General features: G+C 40.8%; 1 protein-coding gene across 5 annotated transcripts in view; it reads right to left on the reverse strand.

Annotated features, from left to right (window-relative positions):
• Positions 1-2,218: 2,218 nt before the first annotated feature.
• schip1 (schwannomin interacting protein 1) overlaps positions 2,219-22,605 on the reverse strand; it is a 192,900-nt gene continuing 172,513 nt past the window's right edge. For 4 of the 5 annotated variants that reach the window (XM_018702193.2, XM_018702198.2, XM_018702197.2 and 1 more), the window contains 6 exons: positions 11,949-12,067; positions 10,439-10,556; positions 9,565-9,762; positions 4,992-5,115; positions 4,203-4,296; positions 2,219-3,181 (listed from right to left, as the gene is read on the reverse strand). In XM_018702193.2, the coding sequence (XP_018557709.1) occupies positions 3,130-3,181; positions 4,203-4,296; positions 4,992-5,115; positions 9,565-9,762; positions 10,439-10,556; positions 11,949-12,067 (705 nt within the window). In that variant the 3' untranslated portion in view covers positions 2,219-3,129. Of the gene's footprint in view, positions 3,182-4,202; positions 4,297-4,991; positions 5,116-9,564; positions 9,763-10,438; positions 10,557-11,948; positions 12,068-18,492; positions 18,951-22,605 lie in introns of those variants that run through there. The other variant, XM_018702199.2, reaches the window with a different exon arrangement.

The following is a 22,605-nucleotide window of genomic DNA, read 5'->3' on the forward strand; positions in this document are numbered from 1 at the left end:
ATAGAGTTTGATGCAGCACGTTTTAGACAAGATAGCGCCGGACGTCCATCATGTCTGACTCGTCTTTGTCTCATCTCCGTGTGGGCCACGGACACAGGGTCAGGTCAGATGCTCCCGCTCAATGTTACCATAGAGGATGAGTTGTTTGGTTTTGTCCTCTGCCTAGCGCGGGTGGGCGGCTTTGTTTAAATGACCGCTTCCTTCGCACGCAAAGGTGGAACAGAAAAAAGAGCAATCCCAAAATTTCCAAGAGAAAAGCGTGATCGGGAACTCGTCAGCGATGGAAAATAATAAAGTCCTCAAGTGCTGTACTTGAGTGGTCTTACAATCTGCAAGTTCTTTGCTCGACTAGTTCAAATTGCTGCTTTACACTTCATTTGACAGCCATAGTTATAATTCCTCAAGCTGAAATTAAAATTTTACACACGACCATCTTAAAAAAAAATATTATAAACTATCCAAGCTCCATCTACAGTATTAAAATGCTGCTTAATGCATTAGTGATAATAAATAAAGTAATGAAATAACAACACAACATCCTGGCCCCTCTATTCAATTGAATTCAATTCAATTTTATTTATATAGCGCCATATCACAACAAAAGTCATCTCAAGGCACTTTTCAATATAGAGCAGGTCTAGACCGTACTCTTTAAAATAGGTATTTACAGAGAGGGACCCAACAAATCCCACCATGAGCAAGCACTAGGTGACAGTGGCAAGGAAAAACTTCCTTTTAAGAAGCAGAAACCTCGAGCAGAACCAGACTCAGGGATGGAGGAGCACACGACTAAGGGAAAGGGAAGATATTTAGTTAGTAAGTTATGTATTTACTGGGATATGAATCTGTACTGTGTAGAGAGAGAGAGAGAGAGAGAGAGAGAGAGGAGAGAGAGAGAGAGAGAGAGAGAAGCTCATAATCTACATAATCAGTACATTTTATAGTTACAATATATTCTGCTTCCAGTACTGACCTTTTATTTGCCTAAAGGTTTGAATTCAGGATTTTTACTTTTGTTGTATTATTATTTAAGGAAAGTATCCAAACAATTCTTCTTTAAGTGCCACATACAAGATTTTTCAGATTGATTATGAGAGGTAATCATTACAATCTTATGTACAGGGAAATTATTTATTTATATCTTGGGTGTGGAAACTCATCTTAACTACTGTAACTCTGTATATATGTATATATGCGTACACACACACACACAAACATTTAAACCACATATTTATAGAATTGTTGAAATGTTACTTTCTGCTTGGTTGTATTTGAAAATATTGTGGGTTAAATGCATGAAAAGAAAGAAGGCGAATATTGAGGTTGATAATCAGCTTTCAGTATCAGATTTTGAATGAGCACGGAGGAAAAGTGAATAAGAAAAATTCAGTGTATCCCCGACAACTGAGCAAACATCACGATATGATTGAAAACTCCAGCAGACCTTCTGGTGAAATTACTTTACCAAGTTCTGTTTCCATGATTAAGAGTGAACTTTCAATCACAAGTACGTTTTTTTTTTTTCTTTTTTTTTTTTTTTCTTTTCAGATGGTGATTGTCAAACGTTTGTTAATCAGTATCCTCCAGGCCCAGTTTTCAGGATCTGTGATCCATTCGCTCTCTCTGAAACTGCAGTGATCAGTGAGTGGTTGATAGGAGTTTCCTGGCCTTTCTCTGGCTTCACCTCAGGAAACTTACCATCACTCTCTATATGCAGCATATGTTCAGATAGCCCACCCACAAGGGGGAGGGGGGACTTCCTCACAGACACGTCTATCATATTTTAAATGAAAAAGAACATTGTATTCATTACTAGACCGTCCAGTCATATACAATAACTAATAACTTGAACCACAAGTGACCATTCTTAACATGTTGTATCTTACAGGTCTACCAACCTGTCATTTTTCAAATGAAAGAAAAATTCCTAATTATGACTTTAGAGGGGTTGCCCAAATTAATATGGAGTCCCTTTAAGAGCAGAGCAGCAAACCACAAAAAAAATGAGTGAAAGACAAACAGTGTCACGATGAGGCAAGACCGAAACAAGGGTGTTGAGTCAGAGTATGTGTTATGTGGTGATGTCTTATATTGTCACTGCTCAGTTGCGACCAGTGATTACACTTCCTAAACTTCATTAGAAAGAGGAAATTCATCTGACATCTGACACGCTTCAAAAAACGACAGAAACGCGACATACTGCGCTACAAACCAAACATATATGAAACAAAGTTTATTCTTTATTTTACATATCTGTACATAAACATTTCTTTCCTCAAATAAAGTTTCTGAATACAATAGGATGAAAACGATATTAACACACTTATTCATTTAAAATGACTCGTGTCAGAAAATCAACATTCACAAAATGTTGAAGAGCAATTAGAGTGAACGTATTACCAAAAGCTACGACTCCACTACAAGGCAGGCATGTTTCCTTTACACTCTTTTAGCACCTTCAAATAAACATTTCTCAGTTGAAAACTACCATTTGTGCAGAATAAAAACAGGTCGACTTTGAAATACTTTAAAATTATTGTCCAACTTAAAATGGTCTGAAGAAGTTAGTTTTCCATCATCTTTTTTTTTTTTTATACAATGTTGTTTCTTTTTTCTCATGAATGACTTTCTACTAAAGTTTTCACTATTATTTTATTTTTTCCCACAATTTTTGCATTTGAACAGTTATAATTTAGTGGCGAATGTAGAAAGTTAAAAAGAAACAATAGCAAAGCGAGGCCGATCACTGCACAGGAAGCTGGGGACAGAATCCATGACAACACACAATCCTCTTCACCTGCGAAGCAGGAAGTGCTCCTCCGTCCTTGTTAGCGCCGGGAGAAAACCACAGAAGCAAATGAAAGAGAGTGGCCTTCTTCTGTGTGCTGCTGCTACCACTGGAGTCAGTGGGTCGGACTGGAAGATAGACGAGGGAGGCGGGAGGGGAGTTGGTGGGGTTGGGGAGGGGGGAGGGAAACAGCGAGGAGCAAAAATACTTAGGGACAAGCAGGGCAGGATTTGGCTCGACACGGGGCAGAGGTGGAATAGCCGGAGGTGGGGGAAAGTCTTGGTTTGGAGCGGGGGCTAAGCTCGGCAGACGGGAGCAGGGTGGAGCGGGGACGGGCATTTTTATTTGGATAGGGTCCTCTCAGCCAAATGTTTCTGCTGGCTCTCAGCATGCCTGGAAAACAGAGGGGGAAAATATGGTCACTTAAAGAATAAGTGCTGATATTATGTATTTTTCTTACTGTGAGCCAAAACCAACAGTGAAGTGATTCTACTAACAAGTAATGTCTTTGTAGCTAAAGCTTCCCGTAGCTTATTCCCTTGTGCCACAGACCTCCAATGATATCTTCCTTTCTTACCACGAAAATGGGCTCTGTGCTCTTTGAGTCAGTCCACAAACCACTGTCCTGCTGCCCCATGTGCTCACTGGTGCGCAAAATCTGCAGCTGAAAATAGCCTCCAAAAAATCCACTATTTATTCATAATTGAGTAATGTATGTTGATTTATGTTAAAGGGAAACACTGCTGATTTTACACATCAAAGTGTGTTTAGGAAGCTGATTGAAATCTGCTAAATTTGTATCAAGTGTTATCACTTAGGTCAGTGTCAACGACAAATTTGAAAATGAGGAAAAAAAAATCTTGAAAGAAGTGAGCTTTCCAGACCCCTGCACCCTGTAGCCCACTCCTCATCTCTGCTTGAGGCTAGTAGTTCAAGGCTACTTTAGTTGCTATTAGCATTATGCACTTTGACAGAGCTGTTGGTGGTTGAGTTGCATTGTGGGTAATGGAGGAAAAATATGTGGAATAAAAAAAGACATCTCTGTTTCCGCTAAATGAGTCTTTCTTCCCTTTGATTTTAAAAACTAAATAGTGAGTTTGACAATGTTATACAAGTGCAATGCTAACTACAGAAACTACAGTCTGCAGTTGTTGTGGGAAATCACTGTCGCTCTTAGTTCCAACATTTACATCTTAGTAGGAATAAATGGGCTTGAGGTTTAGAGACATACAAAGAGTAAGAAAGTCAGAGAGTACAGAGAGACTGATTAACACAGTGTTGATTCTGGTCTTTTTACATTAGCTTTCCTGACAGTGACAAAAATACAGAACAATTTCCAACTTTATTCTTTACATTTTGAGTGACATAATAATGGTAAATGCGCGAATAAATTTCTCATCAAGTGCCTCATCACCTGGTGAGGTCCTCTATGTCAACCAGCATGGCATCTTGCTCCATGTGTAGTTCATCTCGGATCAGCAGCAATTGTACAAGTTCCTCATTCAGACCTGGAGTGGCAGATAATATGAGGAATCATATTTAAATTATGTCAGGGTAAAGACGTTTCACTATGACTAACCAATAATTTGTCCATTTCATATTCAAGAAATCACAACACATAGTTTTTTGTGAGCCTTGCCAATAGAGGGACATTAAATCCACTAAATACTGAATGTGTCCGGCTAAAAATCTCCCACTGTGGATTAATAAAATAACCTCACAAAACCATCGAAAGCATTATGAGCAGTGACAGTTAGACCACACATCAGTGGTTGTGGTTGTTTTCACATCACATGTTTCAGCTATTGTTCCTTCAGTTTTGCCAGAAAATATAAATCACCCGACAAAAGAGATTTTGAGGGGAAAGTCTGTTTTGTAAGTAAAAACTAGCTCATCATTTTGGACTCATGGGGATTTCTGTAGATGTTTTATGCAAGATGAGAGATTATTCATCACAGAATACCAGGATCAATGATGTGTACAGTGGGTTAACAGTAAATGCTCAGGGGAAGCAGTAAACTGGTACAGTTCTTTGAACTGACTAACATATATAAAAGTACTTTCACATCCACTGAAAATGGTAGGGGTCAGTATGCATGTGCATGTTTTTCCCCATTTGCTGTCTTGCTCATTTCTGCAATTGAAAGTGTAGGTCAGTAACTGTATGTGTACATGTGTGTGTATGTGTGTGTGGTCAACTCACTTTCAATCTGGGAGTGCAGGTCATTGACTATAACCTGGAGCTGACCCAGTGTCATGTCTCTCAGGTCGGTGGGCTTCAGGCTTCTTTTCATTAGACACTCGCTGATGTGAGGCATGTGTGGAAGCTGCCAAAAAACACACAGAGACATGGGTAAATGAAAAAAAAAAACAAAAACAAAAAACACACATACCCGACACACTGTTTTAGGAGATTTAGACCTCATAAGTTGGATGAAAACAAGGGTCAGTAACAAAACAAGTAATAAAGGCATTTGTGTCAAACAATTTAAAACCATTATTGCAAATACACAATTGTAAACGCATCATCTGAAATCCATGGATATACTGTTAAATAAATAAAAATCTGAATCAAAATGATTTCAGAAATGTCTTACAAATAATGGCAGTGATGTAGCTCTTAAACAAGTAATTGGTTGTATTCAAAACACTGATCAACAATTTTTAACAGCTGATTTTTAAAAATCATTTATCAAGCAGAAAGTGCCAAATATTCACCAGTGCCAGATTCTCAAATGTGAAGTGCTTCTGATTTTCTCTCTCTCAGAACTGACAAGTGTTTTTTCCACTATTTTCTGTCATTTCCTACCAAACAATTAATCTATTCACTGAAAAAGAATAATCAGCATGTTATTTGGTAATGATATAATTGCGGGTTGTAGCTCTAAATTTGCTCAAATATGGTCAGAAGCCACAACTGCATGAATTATCAGCAGAATAAGAACTGAATCAGATCAGTAAGAGAGAGTCGGATGTTTTGATTGAATGACAGTTTGTGCAATTTCAGTCCGCCGCCTGGACTCATGCGGTTGTTTACGTCTTCATTTGTTGCTTCATCTGTGAAAAACAGACGACGAGAAAAACAGTCTCTTGGTTTCTTCTGATAATACCCGTGATGAAAGAAAAGGGAATATCACTTTTCTTTGCGGAGGTCAGCACCCTGAGTAGGGAGACTGTAAAGTTGGGGGATTTCAAGTAGGTGCTGTAGTTTGGTCACAAACAGGTTTACAGTGTTTTTTGTTTTGTTTTTTTAATTAATACAAATAAACAGCAGATGAACTGAAATGAAAGTGTTTTCACCCCAGGATGTACACTACAGAGTGGAGCAAGAGTGGTTAATTTCACTCCGCTATATGTTCTTATGTATAAAATATGATGTCTCTCGTCACAGAAACTTTTTAAATTCCCTAGTATTTTACCATTTAGTACAAAATCCCACACATCTACAGCTGTAAAAACATCTGTTATGTAATCACAGACAAAGGTGAAGTGACAATAAAGGAGAAATTACACATTATTTCCCTATGAGTGAAAATGAAAAGCTTCCATATAATACAGTGAATTGGAAGGTTTTGGAAGTGTCTTTGTGTAGATTATTGTATCTTTAATTTTAACAGTACCTTTAATTTTTTAATATTACCTTCAACATACAAGGCTTTTAAAACCGAATTACATATATTTTTTTTCCCCCTGTGCTTCTGTCGGCTTTGTCTTCATGAGTATGTGTTTCACTGCCACCAGCAGCTGAATCCATATTCTCACGAGTGCAGCCTCCACATGCGTTAAAACCACAAAGCACTGTGTGTGCTTTCTCAGGCACACATGGGCACATAAGTTTACTGTTTATCATACTCTCCCTCTGTCAATACTCCCATCCACCCAGTCGGCATTCTTTCTATTTCCCTCCAACACCCATTTTCTTTCCCTCCTACTTTCTATCTCTCCAGTCTGTACAAACAGAGTGAGAAAATGTGCTCTCTCTCTCTCTCTCTGCATGTACTGCAGTGCGAGTGTTTGCATGCCTGGGAAACCGGCTAGCTCCTCTCGCTCTAGTTTCTCACCCTTCTTTCACTTTCACATTGGCACTGATGCAACTGTACTCGAGGCTGCCATGTGTTACTTTCAGTTTCACGTGTCTACATGGGCACAATGAGGGTGACTCAACAGTGACATAGAGAGAGCTGTGATGTCAAAGTGATGGGAAAGCTCATAGATTAGGCTAGTCAGTCCGCTGACCATGGTGTGAGTTTCTGTGGTAGATTGATCGTCCTGTTACTTCCAAATGTTAAATACCATCTAACTAAACTCCAGCTATGACTCGGCATCAGACTGAGGAACTGCACTTCTCTCTGAATGAAGTTGATTTGAGATTTTACCATAGAATTTAAACCTCTCCCCCTCTTTTCTCTTTCTGACTCTCTCGCTTTCTCTTAGTGATACAGATTTAGGAAAACCCACACTCCCGGTACACACACACACACACACACACACACACACACACACACACACACACACACACACACACACACACAGGGAGAGAGACTAGAATACAGGCTTACTGTGCTGGCTCAAGTCCCATTCTTTGCCCTTGACAAGTGGATAGGACAATACACTTTAGTTGGAGCTGAGCTAAACTAACTGGCAGCGGTAGACAACAGCACAGCAGAGCGACTGCTCGAAAGTACTGATTCCTAACTTTTATCTGATGTAATGTCCACCCCCTAACCTCCCTCTTCATTAAGTGAAAGTGAAAAGTTTAGAGATATGACATAAATTGAACTGTTACAATGTTTTTCTCCTATGATTTAAATGTTTATCACAAGGAACCTCTCAACCATTTATCCATTACTGACAGCAAATTAACTCTTTATCCATTACTTTTAGCCTGTCATAGACAGTAGCTTATTGTGACAGGAAACTTACTAAAGATATGCACCGTGCCAATTTGTGATCATATTTGAAAGGGTGTATTTTTTTAGTCAAATCATAATTTCTGTTTTGTCAAATCAGCTCGGGCTACTCCACAATCTTTCCACCTACCCACATGTCAACTGCAGAGGTAGCCCCTGGTTGGGAATGACTGTTACAAGCATTTAGCACACGTAAAGTCTGCGGTTTAACAGATCTCTAGTGCTGTGGACACTGCAGGTGGCTATAGCCTTATTACATCTTAATATTCACTGTGTGTTTGGCCTGGATGTGACAGTGATGTCTTCTGACTGCTGGGCACTTCTACATCCCTAAACACCGAAGTCAATGCTTTCCGGAGTATGAATTATAGATGGACCCGGCCGAGCTGCCCTTCTCTTCTCTGAATAAGTAAAGCGGTTCTGCCTGCAAGTCCGGGTGGAAATACAGCGTGTGAGTCTGACAGTGTGAGTGTGTGCGCTCCTGAAGAGGCAGTGATGCAGATAAAAATTGATGAAATAATGATGAGCAGGGTCATCATCACCTTCCTTCCTCTAAATGGGGGCAGAGGAGGAGAGTGGACAGAGGAGGGGGCAGGGAGGAGGCTTCCTGTGACATCATCACAACATATATTTGACCTATTAAATTCTAGTACTCATATGTTACTGAAACTCAACCCACCCATCTGCTCTCCACATACTTTGACTAATGGACTACGTAGTGAGCATCTGTTGAAAGGGCAATATGGAAAATATTTTAATGTCACGACACATTTTTTCCATAATATAATTGTCCATTTCGCTCTATAACCACAAAAAGCAAATAACAAAAATGTATACTATATGTACTGTTGTCCATTAAATCTGGTGGCTCTCTGCTCTAACAGGCTATCTTAGTCTTTAATGATGAAACTGTGACTTTCGCTGATTTGTCTCCATTGCCACTGACACTCCATGTCAGTGTAATGTACCGCCTTATCACTGTTATTCATCATTAGTTATTTCAAATACGTCCTAAATTATATGCAAAATACTTTATGTTTTAAGATTTTGGTTTTGCTTTAAAACTATTATCAGGACACAATAGTTAATAAATACCAGGTGTGCCAGCTGATTGGTCAGTTGCACCACCTAGGCTGATGTTGTCACAGTGCCTACACTCTGTGAAAAAGAAAATAACATATGACGGTTTCGCTATTAGCAGATGTACTATACACCCTCTTTGAACAGGTGTTTATGATGATGGTTTTAAACCTGCAATAACTGATTCTTTTGGCCCCTTGGCGGCAGGGGAAACACAAAGCTTTGAATTAATATGGCAAACTTGAGAGCAAGGTTTTGCTTCACACATCCAGTAGATGTGGAGCAGTGTTAGCATTCATATGTAGTTTCTGGCAGGTGAATGTAAGTCCAGTAAACCCACCAACTCTCTTTTTAGCTGCCAGATGTTCCAGTTTGTTCATCACTTAATCACTAAGTGAAATCTGAAAGCTTAAAACAGCAAATTGTGCTTCCTCTTTTTACTCTTAGACACTTTAAATATCAATGAATCTTTTAATTCCAGTGTGACTGTTTAAAACTACATTCATATATATATATATATATATATATATATATATATATATATATATATATATATATATACACACACATACACACACACACACACACACACACACACACACATATATATATATATATATATATATATATATATATATTATATATATATATATATATATATATAAACTACATTGGCCCAGGTCATTTAATTTCAACTGACTTCAAAGAACATGGCAGTGGATATAAGAAATCAGTCATATGTTTCTTTCTAGTATTTTTTGTTAAGGTGTCTTTTCTGGTACTGACCAGGTCAGCCACTGGTGATTTTTTACGATTTTGTTTCTCCACTTCCACTTGCATCTTGGCCATGGGCTTGGCCATCGCCAGAGCCAGCTTCGCCTCCGCCTGCAGCTTCTTCTGTCGACTCAGGAAGTCCATGTCCTCCAGAGACTCTGAGTCATCCTCTGTGGTGTCCCTGTCCGAGTAGGATGAACTCTGCTTGGACTGCAGGGCAAGGAGGAGGAGATGGTGGGCAGGAGAGGGAGAAATGACAAATATGGTAAAGTGGAATACAATACGACAGAGAGAGTGAATGGAATAAGAAATGAGGGAGGAGCAAATGTAAGAGAAAGGGGGAAAGAATTAGGTAAGGAAAGAGAAAAAAAAGACAGAGTCAGAGGATTAATGTTTATGTATTCTCTGTCTTTTTCGTATGTAGGTTTTACACATTGACAGAAACATCACTGCATATCAGGTGGGATGTGAGCAGAACGAGGGCGAACACGTAAAGAGATGATTATTCTGTAAAACATGTCTCAAGCTGACAGGAGGTTAATGTGGTCAGTCATCCATGGCCTTGGTTGAGCGTATTCCAATTCACCCCTCATTTGCTGCCCGCGAATTGGTTAACAGGCCAGAAAACTTGAAAGACGACATTCATGAAGCGACAAAACCACCAGCTATTGCTCTGATTCATAGTGTATATCTTACCTATCTTTCACTTTTTTCACTCTCATTCTGTCTCAGTCTCACTCTCGCACAGTCAAATCTTTCACACCATCAGTCCTGTATATCATATCACACATTTTGTAGTGATTTCAAGATTTAAGTCCATTTCTATCATCCTTGAGTTCTGGAGAAATTCTATAGTAACTCTGCACACGTGGGAATCGGTGCGTACCATGGGGGACAGAGGTGTGTCCAGACTGGTCTCTGTCTTGCTGTCGTCTGCATCACTGTCCTTGTCGCTGCCGCTGTCATTGACAAAACAAATCTGTAGGTTCATCCCGCTCTGCAGCCTGCAGGGAGAGACAGATATGGAGAGAGAGAGGTCGAAACAGAGGGAGACGAGTTAATATTAGCATAAATGCAGATAAGAGTCTAGTCGGTTCAATGTTAGCTGCTTCTGCAGCAATTGACTCGGACCAGGGCCAAAACAGACAGCAATGTCAATAGCACTACTGGTAATACAAATGACCTAAGGTGAGGTCAACAAAGTGCTCTACCTCAATAAAGGATTTAGAGTGCTGTGAATATGCATACTGTACTATGGTGAGTTAAAAAGAGAAATAAGTACAAAAGAATAAGAGAAAGGGGAAATAAATTCCCTAACAGACACAAGCTGCTTTCATCACCAGAGCAAAGTGCCAGCTGAAGATAGAATAAGGGAGGGCTTGTGTTTTTAATCATCTCCCCTCTTGTCTCTGATATGGATCGATCCAGGACGCCTCCAGCAGGTCCGTTCCAATCTGCCTGTGACCGGTGGGGGTGTTTTTGTGCCACAGAGGAGCAGAGTATCACTAGGCGAAAACCCAGCCCATTGTGAATCAATAATCTGCTTATTCAATTCAGTAATTACAAACAGAGCTGATTGATCACATAGCATAGATCCAATCACCCCCAATTAAAATAGAACCTGAGTGGTCGATTGTTTTTTTTTCAATAGAAGCAGCATCAAAAAGTTCCCTGCAATTTGACTTTAATAGATTGTAGGGGCCTTGACTGACTTTTGTTTTTTTGATGAGAATAAAATGATAAAGTGCCGCTCGTAACATATATATTAGAGTCTGACTGATACATCAAACTATTTAAAGTTAGTGCAGATATACTGTATGTACTATTGGTGAATATATCAGTTGATGAGTAGTCATATATTCATCTCACACATCCAGTAATATCTGGCTCTAATAACAGTGTGTTTATGACTGTGATATTTTCACACAGAGGGCTACTGTCATTTGGCTATTTCCCTGTATTAAGCATCACAATCAGTCATTAATTTTCTGCAGCAAAATTTAGAAATCCACGTGATTCAAATCACAAGAATACAAAGAGTGTTCACAGAACATCTAGTTCCAGTAAGGTACAGTGTAGGAGGTGGAAGCAGCAAATTTGGGAAGTCACAAGGGCTGACTACGTCTGGCTCATTCACACTGCACAAATCCTCTCTGCTTCCTGTCTGTCATTTTTCTTGAGAGGTAGCCATGACAGTAAATCTGGACCTATTCATGTCCTTATGACATTTAACTACTACTCTCATTATTTGAGTAGGGTTCCCTACTCCCCTTTACAGACAACTATGGGACCACAAAAATACTAGTACACCAAAATCTTCTGTCTTCCAAGTATTAGTCATATGTTAGTAGTGGTTAAAAAAAAGGAAGTAATATGACAGAGGTCAGAGGTCTTACCGTGAGGACAGGCTGGGTTTGCCGCTCTTGCTGCAGCTGGTGTAGATGCCCGGCCCATCGTCAAAGAAACTGCCCAGGGCCAACTTCTGCCTGATAGACTCCCTCTCATTCTTTTGGGCCTGAAACAGCAGATTAACATGATTAAAGTTTCACAGTGAGGCCAGAGGTCAGGGCTGGTAGGGATTATGGTGCCTTCCTCAAAGATATTTAGGGTGGATGCTTGTTGTCATAGCACCTTCAACCCAAGTACTTATATATAGTGCTAGATCACCCTAACCCCCTAGAAATGTTACCCTGAGCGCTTTCTGACGACGAGTGAAAGTATATTAATAGCAACAGCCTCTTCTTAATTTGTATTTAGATGTTTAGTGTTATCTTAACAAGCTCTGATACAAAGTGATGAGAGAAAAATGTGTGAGATATCTAAGTGGGGATCATTACAGGCTGACAATATCATTATTCACCAGCAGGTGATGCTGTTTTCTCGGAGAACACACACATAGTAGGTCTTCTGGTAGAGGACACGCACAGGATTAAGTTTACATATGGTAAACTCCAGAGGAAGAACAGTAATAGCTGTTTCATATGTGCTTAAATCGGCAAGAATCCCCAACATTAAACTATTCTAGAGTGACTCTCACTTGGCCTCTTCCCAATGCTAAATTCCTAACTCAGCGCAGCCTCAGCTTTGGCAGCACTTCACACATGCTCGCACACACTCACACAGCAGTTCCTGTGGGACGCCCCGTCTGTGCTGATAGCAGGTAAACACATCCAACAGAGGTGCAAACAACTAATGAGTGACTCAGACTGTTTCTGATCAAATGGGAAGAGTTAAGTTCTCTGAAGCACTTTTCACACATGATACTGTTGCATACAAGCATTAGAGCTTTTTGATTTTTTTCTTATTTGGTCTTTAGGACCCTCTCAGCACAAAAGCTTTTGGTCTATTACATGCACAGTCAGCATAACACTGCAGTTCTCCCATCCTTCTGTTCTCATGTGGAAATCAGTGACTGTGAAGGACAGAGGGAATAGGAAGGTTTAGATGATAAAGATGATACCACACTAACATCGTATGGGATACATGGTAGAAATAAGGAAGCGATTGATGTTTACAACTTATGACTGTTGACATGTTGCCAGAGAACTGCAGAATTGGTCTCAGAAAGGTTTAAAATACTGTGCGCTGACACATGATACTATATCCATTAAATTTGTGTTTAATTTCCTAAAATAATGGCGGGTGGCCGACATGAGGCATCCATGCTTGTTTGGTTACTTGGCTCCAAGCCAGAGGTAATTACCATCGATTTTATGTATAAAAATGTTTTTGCCAGAATCAAGGTGAAAAAGGTGGTGAGAAGGAGAGGCCAGTGGTGTTGGCCTGAAGTGAAACCTCTCCTCCCTCCTTTCTGGATTTGACTCTTTCCCACTATTCCACTTATTCCTCTACAAATCTTCCACCCTTCTTATCTATCACTGTTCCTCACATTCCCACGCTCTCCTAATTCAGCCTCACCAGTCGTTTGTCTTGCCCTCTTTTCCTCACTATCCCCAGTTCCATTCATCTCCATCCATCTCCACTTCTCTCCCTCAGCCTCAGGCCTCTATGATCCTTCCATCGAGCTATCTCTCTGCTGTTCATTCTGTTCTTCCCTCTCCAAATCACTCATCACACCTTCACCTCTCTCCCACTCATTTTCTCAACTCCTTCGCTCCCTCCTTTCCTTGCTTTCTGTCTGTCTCTCCTGACAATTGCGTGCAGGCATTGGCGAGAGTGCCTCCACCAAGGACAAATTAACATAATCCCACTCCACACAAGAGCCCGCAAGACGCACTTGGCACAGCCAGCACACACACTGGCACGTAGAGGAGCGGACCTGGCGCTGCTCCCGTGTGTGTGTGTGTGTGTGTGTGTGTGTGTGTGTGTGTGTGTGCCTGTGTATGTGTTTGAAAGACTGGGGAGTCAAGATGAACACACTTGAGAGCTTTCAATTCACTGCTTCAAAGGTGCAACAGCAGCCTGTGTGGTACAGTGCAGGTCAAACACATTTATGTACACGTACATCACTCATGCAAGCCTGACTACAATACAGCTGACACACTGTCAATCAAGTTACTGCACTGAGCAGCGGCTCCAGGCAGAGACGAAAACCAGAAGCAGCAGGTTCACTGAGCATTGTTAACTGTTTTCTCCCCTCTTGCAGTGAAGGTTGCCTTGTGTGTGTGTGTGTGTGTGTGTGTGTGTTTCTGGGTGGGCTGTGTGGGGTAAAACAGTCATCACGGCAGCCCCATAAACTATTTACAAAGGTGTGGAATACACCACTGAGAGGTGGAGGTGTGAAATGAGTAGTGAACACATGCCCCTGCCTCTCATTCCCTTTCTACACACTTGTTTTATCATCCATACCAGCAGCTTATCTTCCACCTCATCTTGTCTTTTTCAATTTTATCTGCTATGATCTCAATCTCAAAATGCACGTCCTGTATTAGAAGCAAAAGAAAGCAAAAGAAAAATGGTGGCTGCGCTGAGGTGTAGGTGGGAAGAAAGTGTGGCACATTCAGGAAGGGTCAGGGTTTTGTTTCAGAATACTGAGTAATCAGACGGCATTAGCATAAACTGTGCAGCTCAGTTTCAAAACACTGTGCAAGACCACACACATACTCTGCTTGTGGACTGTGTGCTGATGTAGAGATGCACAGTGGTTTAACCTCTGATAACTAAGAGTGATAGAGTGATCATAATTTGTTCGTTAACAGTCTAACAGGGTCATCAGTCTTACCAGCCCGATTAAAAAAAAAGTTTTTCAACCACCATCACAAAAGCAGTTAAAATAAACAGTGTGAGACAGTTCTTGCATTTTGCATTTTATGTTCAGTGATGAGAGTTATTTAAATATATGAGGCAGAACACACAGCATATGCTGCTGCAATGATTTTAAATGAAAAACATTTCAAACACTGCCACTGGTAGGCTCATCAGCCCTCAAGGACAACCTAACACGAAACTGTCTTAACTGTCATAACTGCACAAAGCTGCTGATAACATGCAGTCATCAGGGCAATGTTTTGAATCTCTGTCTATACTATTTATTCTTGTTCTACCCCTTTCCATAATGTGAGCTGGGAGAAAGTGAGTGTGAAATGAAATTGCTTCTATCATTGGTTAGATTGGTAATTGGTTTCATTGCAGTTAGGCTGAAACTGATTATTTCCATTATTGATTAATCTGTAATTTTCTGGATTAATTGATTAATTATTTACTCTTCTCAATCTTCCCAATGTGACATTTTTAAAAGTCTTGCAAAAGTTTGGCATTTTTGCCAGTGGTACCACGATCAGTGGTCTGCAGCTGAACTAGCATGTGGGACACCATCTCTACATCTCACACCTGCCTGACAACACAACATCCTGTCTTTGTACACACATCATCAGCATGTTTATGTTGTGTGTGTGTGTGTGTGTGTGTGTTTCTGGGTGGGCTGTGTGTGGTAAAACAGTCATCACGGCAGCCCCATAAACTATTTACAAAGGTGTGGAATACACCACTGAGAGGTGGAGGTGTGAAATGAGTAGTGAACACATGCCCCTGCCTCTCATTCCCTTTCTACACACTTGTTTTATCATCCATACCAGCAGCTTATCTTCCACCTCATCTTGTCTTTTTCAATTTTATCTGCTATGATCTCAATCTCAAAATGCACGTCCTGTATTAGAAGCAAAGTATGTGAATCTTCAGAGCAGTCACTGACTGCATGTCACTGGCTGGAAACACACAAAGTTTGTTTTGATCACGTCACTCACTCAAATCGTCATGAATAAGATGTTATTGTAACCTTTTGTGCGCTTTACTGAGTAATTTTCCCACATTCAATCTTATAAAATCCTGGTATGGCATATTATCCAAATGCCTGTTTCCACATGATGATGACATGGAAAATTGTTGGATCCATTACATTAACATTGTGGAAAAGGGAGCAGAGGGGAGAGAGAGAGAGAGAGAGAGGAGAGAGAGAGGAGAAGAAGAGAAAGAGAGAGAGAGGAGAGAGAGAGAGAGAGAGTGAGCATGAGTGATAGTCCTAAATGCTTCCTTCATTTCCTGGCCTTGAGCACCAGAGCTGTCACTGTCCAAATTAGATTGGGGCGAACACAATTGGGCTAATTTGTGTTTTTCCTCAAATTCACCAAGCAATTTCCTCTGCTGAAAAACCCTCATTGACAAAGACATTTTCTCCTCCACTCTGCACTACAACCATTCATCCGCAGGCCTAGAGGGTGATTTAGCCTTGGCAATGGACGACAGGGTGCTTGTTCTGAGCCCTCAAATCTTCCTTGAAAATCTATATTAGAGGAGGGAGCAGAATTTAATTATCCGTGCTAACAAACAGCATCCTCCTTCTCCCCTCCCTGAGTTGCTGGCTCCAGTGGCCAGAAATTGTTTAGTGGTTAAGATCTAGGATGTGTATAAATACAAATGTGTGTGTGTGTGTGTGTATGTATGTATCTCTGCATGCCTATGGTTTTCTGTCCTTCGCTTTTCTCTGATATTTTGTGTTCTTACTGGATCTAAATTCTAAAAAATATGCTAAAAGGAGAGGTCCACTGAAATAGATCAGCCATTCATTTATTAATATTTCTTTCTTCTCTCTTCTCTTTCCCTTCATTTCTCACTAAGTGCTCTCTCTTGTTCAGCACAATGGAGGCTTTTCACCGGCCGAGACCTCACTCCCTGGTTGGAGACAAGAACCCACTGTTCACACACACACACACACACACACACACACACACACACACACACACACACACACACACACACACACACACATACTCAAATACCAGGTCTTGTGAGCCCAGGCTGACTGAAAGCATGACATTACAGTGCACCTGGATAAGACTAAATGTGTTTGGAAAAAACTGCAGTTCAGAGAGCTCTTTATAGAGTTACGGTTGTGCTAAGTGTATGTGTGTGTGTGTTGTGTTGGCTATCTGTGTGTGGTGTTGAGAATCCAAACAGGGACAGCTTCACTCTGATATGTTTTCCAGGCCTGACAGTGAGCTGCTGCTGAGCTCACAGCTCTGCAAACACATACAAGGTCACCGTGTCTTCAGTGTGTGTGTGTGTGTGTCAGGGTGTTTTGACTGTGCTGTATAGCTTCACAGTTCAAACGGATGTGCTTGAATGCTTAGATTTAACTAAAACTGCACCTTAACATATTTTAGATATACAAGATTTAAGATACAGTCGTAAGTCAGTGTGTATTACTTTTAAAGGAATACATCAACATTTTGGGGAAAAGTTATTCATTTTCACTGATTTCACCTTTCACTGATTAATGTTATTTTGTTTGGTCAAACTGCACAGAAAGAAGAAACTTTCTGTCATCTTCTATCCTGACATGATCCAGACATGGGAATGGTGTCAATCTTCTTATCTCAACCTTGGCAAGAGAGCGAATAAATATATTTCCTAAAATGTCCAGCTATTCCTTAACGTCTACATCCTGTCTTTAGAGGCTAAAAATGTCTCTGTGTGTGTAAAACCATCTTCTCTTCTCATGTTATCTGAGGCCTGTCTGTCTAGGCAGTGCAACATTCCATCCCAGATGAGGGACCTGACCTTTGACCTCTCATACAGTTCAGCCACAGGTCAGTACAAGCCTGCTCCTGTCACTCAGATTGGAAGAGAAGAACTCAGCAAGTGTAGAAGGCTGTATATGAGTATGAGTGTGTGTGTGTGTGTGTGTGTGTGTGTGTGTGTGTGTGTGTGTGGTGGTAAAAGGAGTGGGGGAGGGTTATGATGGGATAAAGGAAAAAAAGAGAAAAGGGGTTAGAATGACAAAGGGAGGGAGGAGAGATGGGGAGCATGAAGTGGGTTTAGACAGGACAATGGGTCTCCAAGTGACATTTGAGCTTCCCTATACAACAAGGCCAGACTATGGATTTGTGAGGAAAGATTCAGAGGAGGAATCTGCTTTTTCTCCCAGTGAATGAAGCAGATTTAAGGATAAAAAGCCTGGTTACTCACACCATTATGTCATAGCTTTGCCCCAAATATCTAAGCACTTTAATTCCCATACTTGAAGCATAACATCACCCTCAGTCTTTGGGTTGGATTACATAGCTGCCACACAACACAAATACACAGAAATATGCTTATTTGCTTTCTTGCCGAGAGTTAGACGAGAAGATTGACACCAATCTCATATCTATCTGTTCAATATGAAGCTGGAGCTAGCAGTAGGTTAGCTTAGCTTAGCATAAAGACTAAGAACAGGGGATAACAGCTAGTCTGAAAATGTAGCAGTCACCTCCTGAAGACTGGTTGTTAATTCAACTTCATTGTTGTTTCTTGCCATGACAAAAGTTCAGCACATAACTCACTGCAACTTGTAATTTTTACACTTCAGTGTGGATTAATCAAATGAGATGTAAGTTTATGAATTTTCTTTGGACAGAGCCAGTCCTCAGCATGCAGCGGTTTCAATTGATTAATAATGAAAAATTGACTTAAGACACATACAAGCAAGACATGGTCCTTTACCTCTTTGTAGTCATCACTGAGGTAGAGGCTGGACGCTTGCCTGATGACATCATCCACTCCACCACATCCATCCATATTATCCAGCGCCTCCCTCATCCCTCCCTCTCTCTCTGTCTCCCTGTCTTTTCCGTTCTACTCCCCAGTCAGTAGGTTAGTCCAGACCGACTCTTGAGGTTGGGCCCAGTCAGTACACATCATATTCCTGGCCAACTCACCCCTGTCATGGTCTGACACAAAAACAGGAAAAAAAGAGAGCTACTCCTCCACTGGCTTGTCTCCCTCTAACATGTTGTGACACTGTTTCTCTTTCACTTCCCTGCACTTTCTGACTACTCCACTCTCTCCCCCTATAGGTTTCGCTGCCTCTCCCGCAGGACTGTGAAAGCACAATGGTCAGAGGTAAGGCCCCTCTAGACCCTCCCTACCTTCCGCCCTCTGGACAGGACGGCCTCTCACAGCCGGAGAGAGCAAAAAGAGAGGAGGGAGAGGGAGAAACTCACACTGGTGTTTTTTTCCGTTTTAACACCCTGACGTGAGGACAGCAGCTGCTCACCACCAGTTTGGAAAGGCACACCTCAACGACAGGATAGCAACAGTGTGTGTATGTGTGTGCCTTTATGGTAGTGTGCTCATGCTGTGTGTGCCCATGTGTGTGTGTTTAGATGACTCCCGGTGTGTCTGGAGCCTTTCCTGGACACTGTCTCTCACTGTCTATATTTATTTTCCCAGGGCTCCTTTCTGATTTTTTCCTTTTATGCTTTGTAACCCTCTTATCTAGAATAGTTTACAATTCTGTGTGTTTGTGAAAGAGAGATTAACTTAAAATGTAGATTAGCCTATATATTTATGGCAAAATGAATGTGAAACCTTTGTGTTTATGTAACAGAGGAGGTAGTGTACTCCCTTCCTGTTAAAGGTAAAAATAGTGCTCAATCTGGACTCCAAAGCCAGCAGCCAACAGCCCCACAGCCTGGGCCAGCTGAATAAACCCTGACAGAGCACAATGGACCATTAGTCTGGCACACAAACACACACACACACACAGTCACTCACTCGCATACATGCACAGAGATTGCTTGTGCCATGTATCAGTGACTTACATTTTCAATCTGAGCTCTCCACGGTGTGTGTAATGATCTCATCTTTGCGAGACGCTATCGACCCATGACTCATACATTTGTCATAGCCGCCCAGACAGAAAATTATATCCACATATGGCTGCACAATCACACTGCAGGGGAACATGACTTCACACAAACATACAAACACACACACACACACACACATATCATCAAACCGAAAAATGATAGGCATGACAAGGAATTACAAAACCATTACCATGTTCAAGGGAAATTATACTCATAATTCATTTGCACCAAAACAGGGGATCACATACATTTACATTTTTTAGACTTTGCTACCAATGATAATTTTTCTTGATTGATTTTGGTTAACTGCTTAACTATCTATGAAATGTAAAAAGATAGTGAAAACTACCACAAATCACATCACAATTTCCAAAAGCCTCTGTCACCTCTTAAAATTGCTTGTTTTATCTAATCCAATCTGAAAGATACATCGATTAAAAATGACATATAACAGAGAAAAGCACCAAATCCATGTGTTAGAGAAGTAAAAGACATTTTGTAGAAAATTATTTTTTGATCCATTAAAGCAAGGTATTGAGAAAATACCAATTTGGAAATGGAACTGAAACTCAGATATTATAGTGGGAGTGGTATTGAGAAATTCCAAACAATGAACAGCCCCAGTTAGTGGGTAGAAATATCTAGTTTTTGTAATTTTTGTAACTTTTTTCAAAATTAATTTATCTAATTTTAGTATTGGCAATTTTTCTATTGCCTGCTTTACATAATTATCCCTGTTTATCCCCTGTTAAAGGCAACATTCAGTCAATGCACACACATATACTGTCTGGCCTGACGCAAAGTTGGAACGCATTATATCTGTCAAGCGACTAGAAATATAGCTGGACTAATGTGAAACAACAGCACAGTTAAAGGTTCTGTTATAATAAATACACAGAACTTTTAACCCTGACCTTATGCTTAAGGAATGCTTGATAAAAGTTAAAAGTTTTTTTCTTCGAAGCATCAAACCTCCACCGTCAGACAGATTCAGAGAATGAATCTTGCTTAACAGTCAGGGATCTAACGGGGAGACAGGGGTATCAGATAAGAAAATAAAATAGCCAGTCAAGGACAAAGAGGTACAACAGAGATGAGAGGAGAAAGACGAGAGAGAAGAGAGTGCCAAGTGATACTGATAAACATGAGTCACATCCATCTGTTACTCTGCTGAGAGAGAGACGGAGCGAAGATGAGAATAACACGAGAAAGAAGAATCAGAGATGAAGACGGTCGGAGAATAATGCATTTGCATGATAACATCAAAGTGCATTTGAACATGAACGAACACACACACACACACACACACACACACACACACACATACACACAAGGGGGTTAAATAAAAAAATAGGAAGTGGGTTTGATTCAGTGTTGATCCCTAAGGATTATGGGTAGAGTACAGCGAATTGTCTGGCTGTCTCCTGAATCCACCCACACTGGACTACTGCTGCTGGGGACAATACAGATAACACACAGACACACACACACACATGTGCACGGGCAAGCCAATAAAACTGGTGTTAGTTGTGAGTGAGGGCAGCCTGTTTGGGCCTAAAGGGTGGGGCAGAGTCTGCTCCGCCAGTTCACTGCTTCATTACTGAGGCTGACTTCATAGCGAAGGTGAAGTCACTGCTGATTCAGATGGGATAGGAGGGTGGGAGGGAAGGATTACCTGGGTTACCTATGTGCAGGAGGCAGTCAGTGGGAATTTACAAACACCCACAAATACACACACACACACACACACAAGTGTGCATTGCTTAAATCACAGTTCAAGGGCATGTGGATACTTTTAGCTATGTATTTGAGACACGCACACACACACATGCAGGTTAATTCCTCTGGTGTGGATGATGGCTTGACTGTCAGGTCAGCTGAGAGTGCGAATGACTGAGTGTGTGTATGAGAGAGAGAGACAGATACACACAGAGAATGGCTTATTGTTCCAAGTGAACAGAGGGTGACTGTGGGAGAGAGGGTTCCTGGCACCTCCTGTAAGCCTGGGATCCAAGGCCAGTGGCCCTGTGTCTGTATTTGCGCGTGCATATGTTTGATACAAACGCACCTACACTCGTGATGCACTCACTCATCCCACTCCCACGTTTGTTTGTGGGTTCTGTATCTGCAAACAGGCACACGGCTCCTTTATGTGTGTGATACTGTAACACTACATAACATTTACTAATGCATATGAAGGAAAATGTTTGAGACTCAGATCTCTGATCTTATTTTGGAAAGAGGAGGAAAAGAAAGGGGGCTGCTGCCATAGCAACGTGGTGAGAATTTCTCCATGGCAATGCTCTGTGTTCCAAACAAATTGGGCTGCTAAAGGAGCACGGGGGTGGCCCATCGGGAAGTCCGCTAACTCACACAGAGGCCAGTGTTTGAGGCAGCTTAAGTTTTGACAAATTGTATAATATTAGGACAAAACACACACTAGTCTTCAAAAAAAAGGGGGGCTGGCTGTACAGCTAAGTTGTGATACAGGGGTCCCAAATTATGTGATCACAAGATTAATAGGGCTGGCCTAATTAAAATCTATATCATATTAAGTTATTACATTTGCCAAGATAACATTAGAAGTAATAATATATATTTTTTAATATATCATATTTTAATATATTTTGTTTCCTATGTCAGTTCTGTTCATATAGCTTTATCCTGGTTAATGGTAGCATAACCAGTTACAGGGATGGTTCAATCTTTAGAAAAAGTACATATTTGCTTTATACAAGAATGAAATGAGAAAACTGAAATCAGTCTCATGTCTGCATGTTTGTAAGTTTGGTGCTGGAGACAGGGCATATTTCGTGTTATAACCATTTCCTGGCAAACTAAGCGGGTTTATAATGCCAGTAATTCCATAAACTGGGTTTATTATACACTCTTATTGATCAATGCTGTCATTCTAGCACGATCCATCAGCGATATCTACTGTACTGCTAGTCCTCATTTATAATTC

The sequence above is a fragment of the Lates calcarifer genome, linkage group LG21 (genome assembly GCF_001640805.2).
Source record: "Lates calcarifer isolate ASB-BC8 linkage group LG21, TLL_Latcal_v3, whole genome shotgun sequence".
NCBI lineage: Eukaryota > Metazoa > Chordata > Actinopteri > Centropomidae > Lates > Lates calcarifer.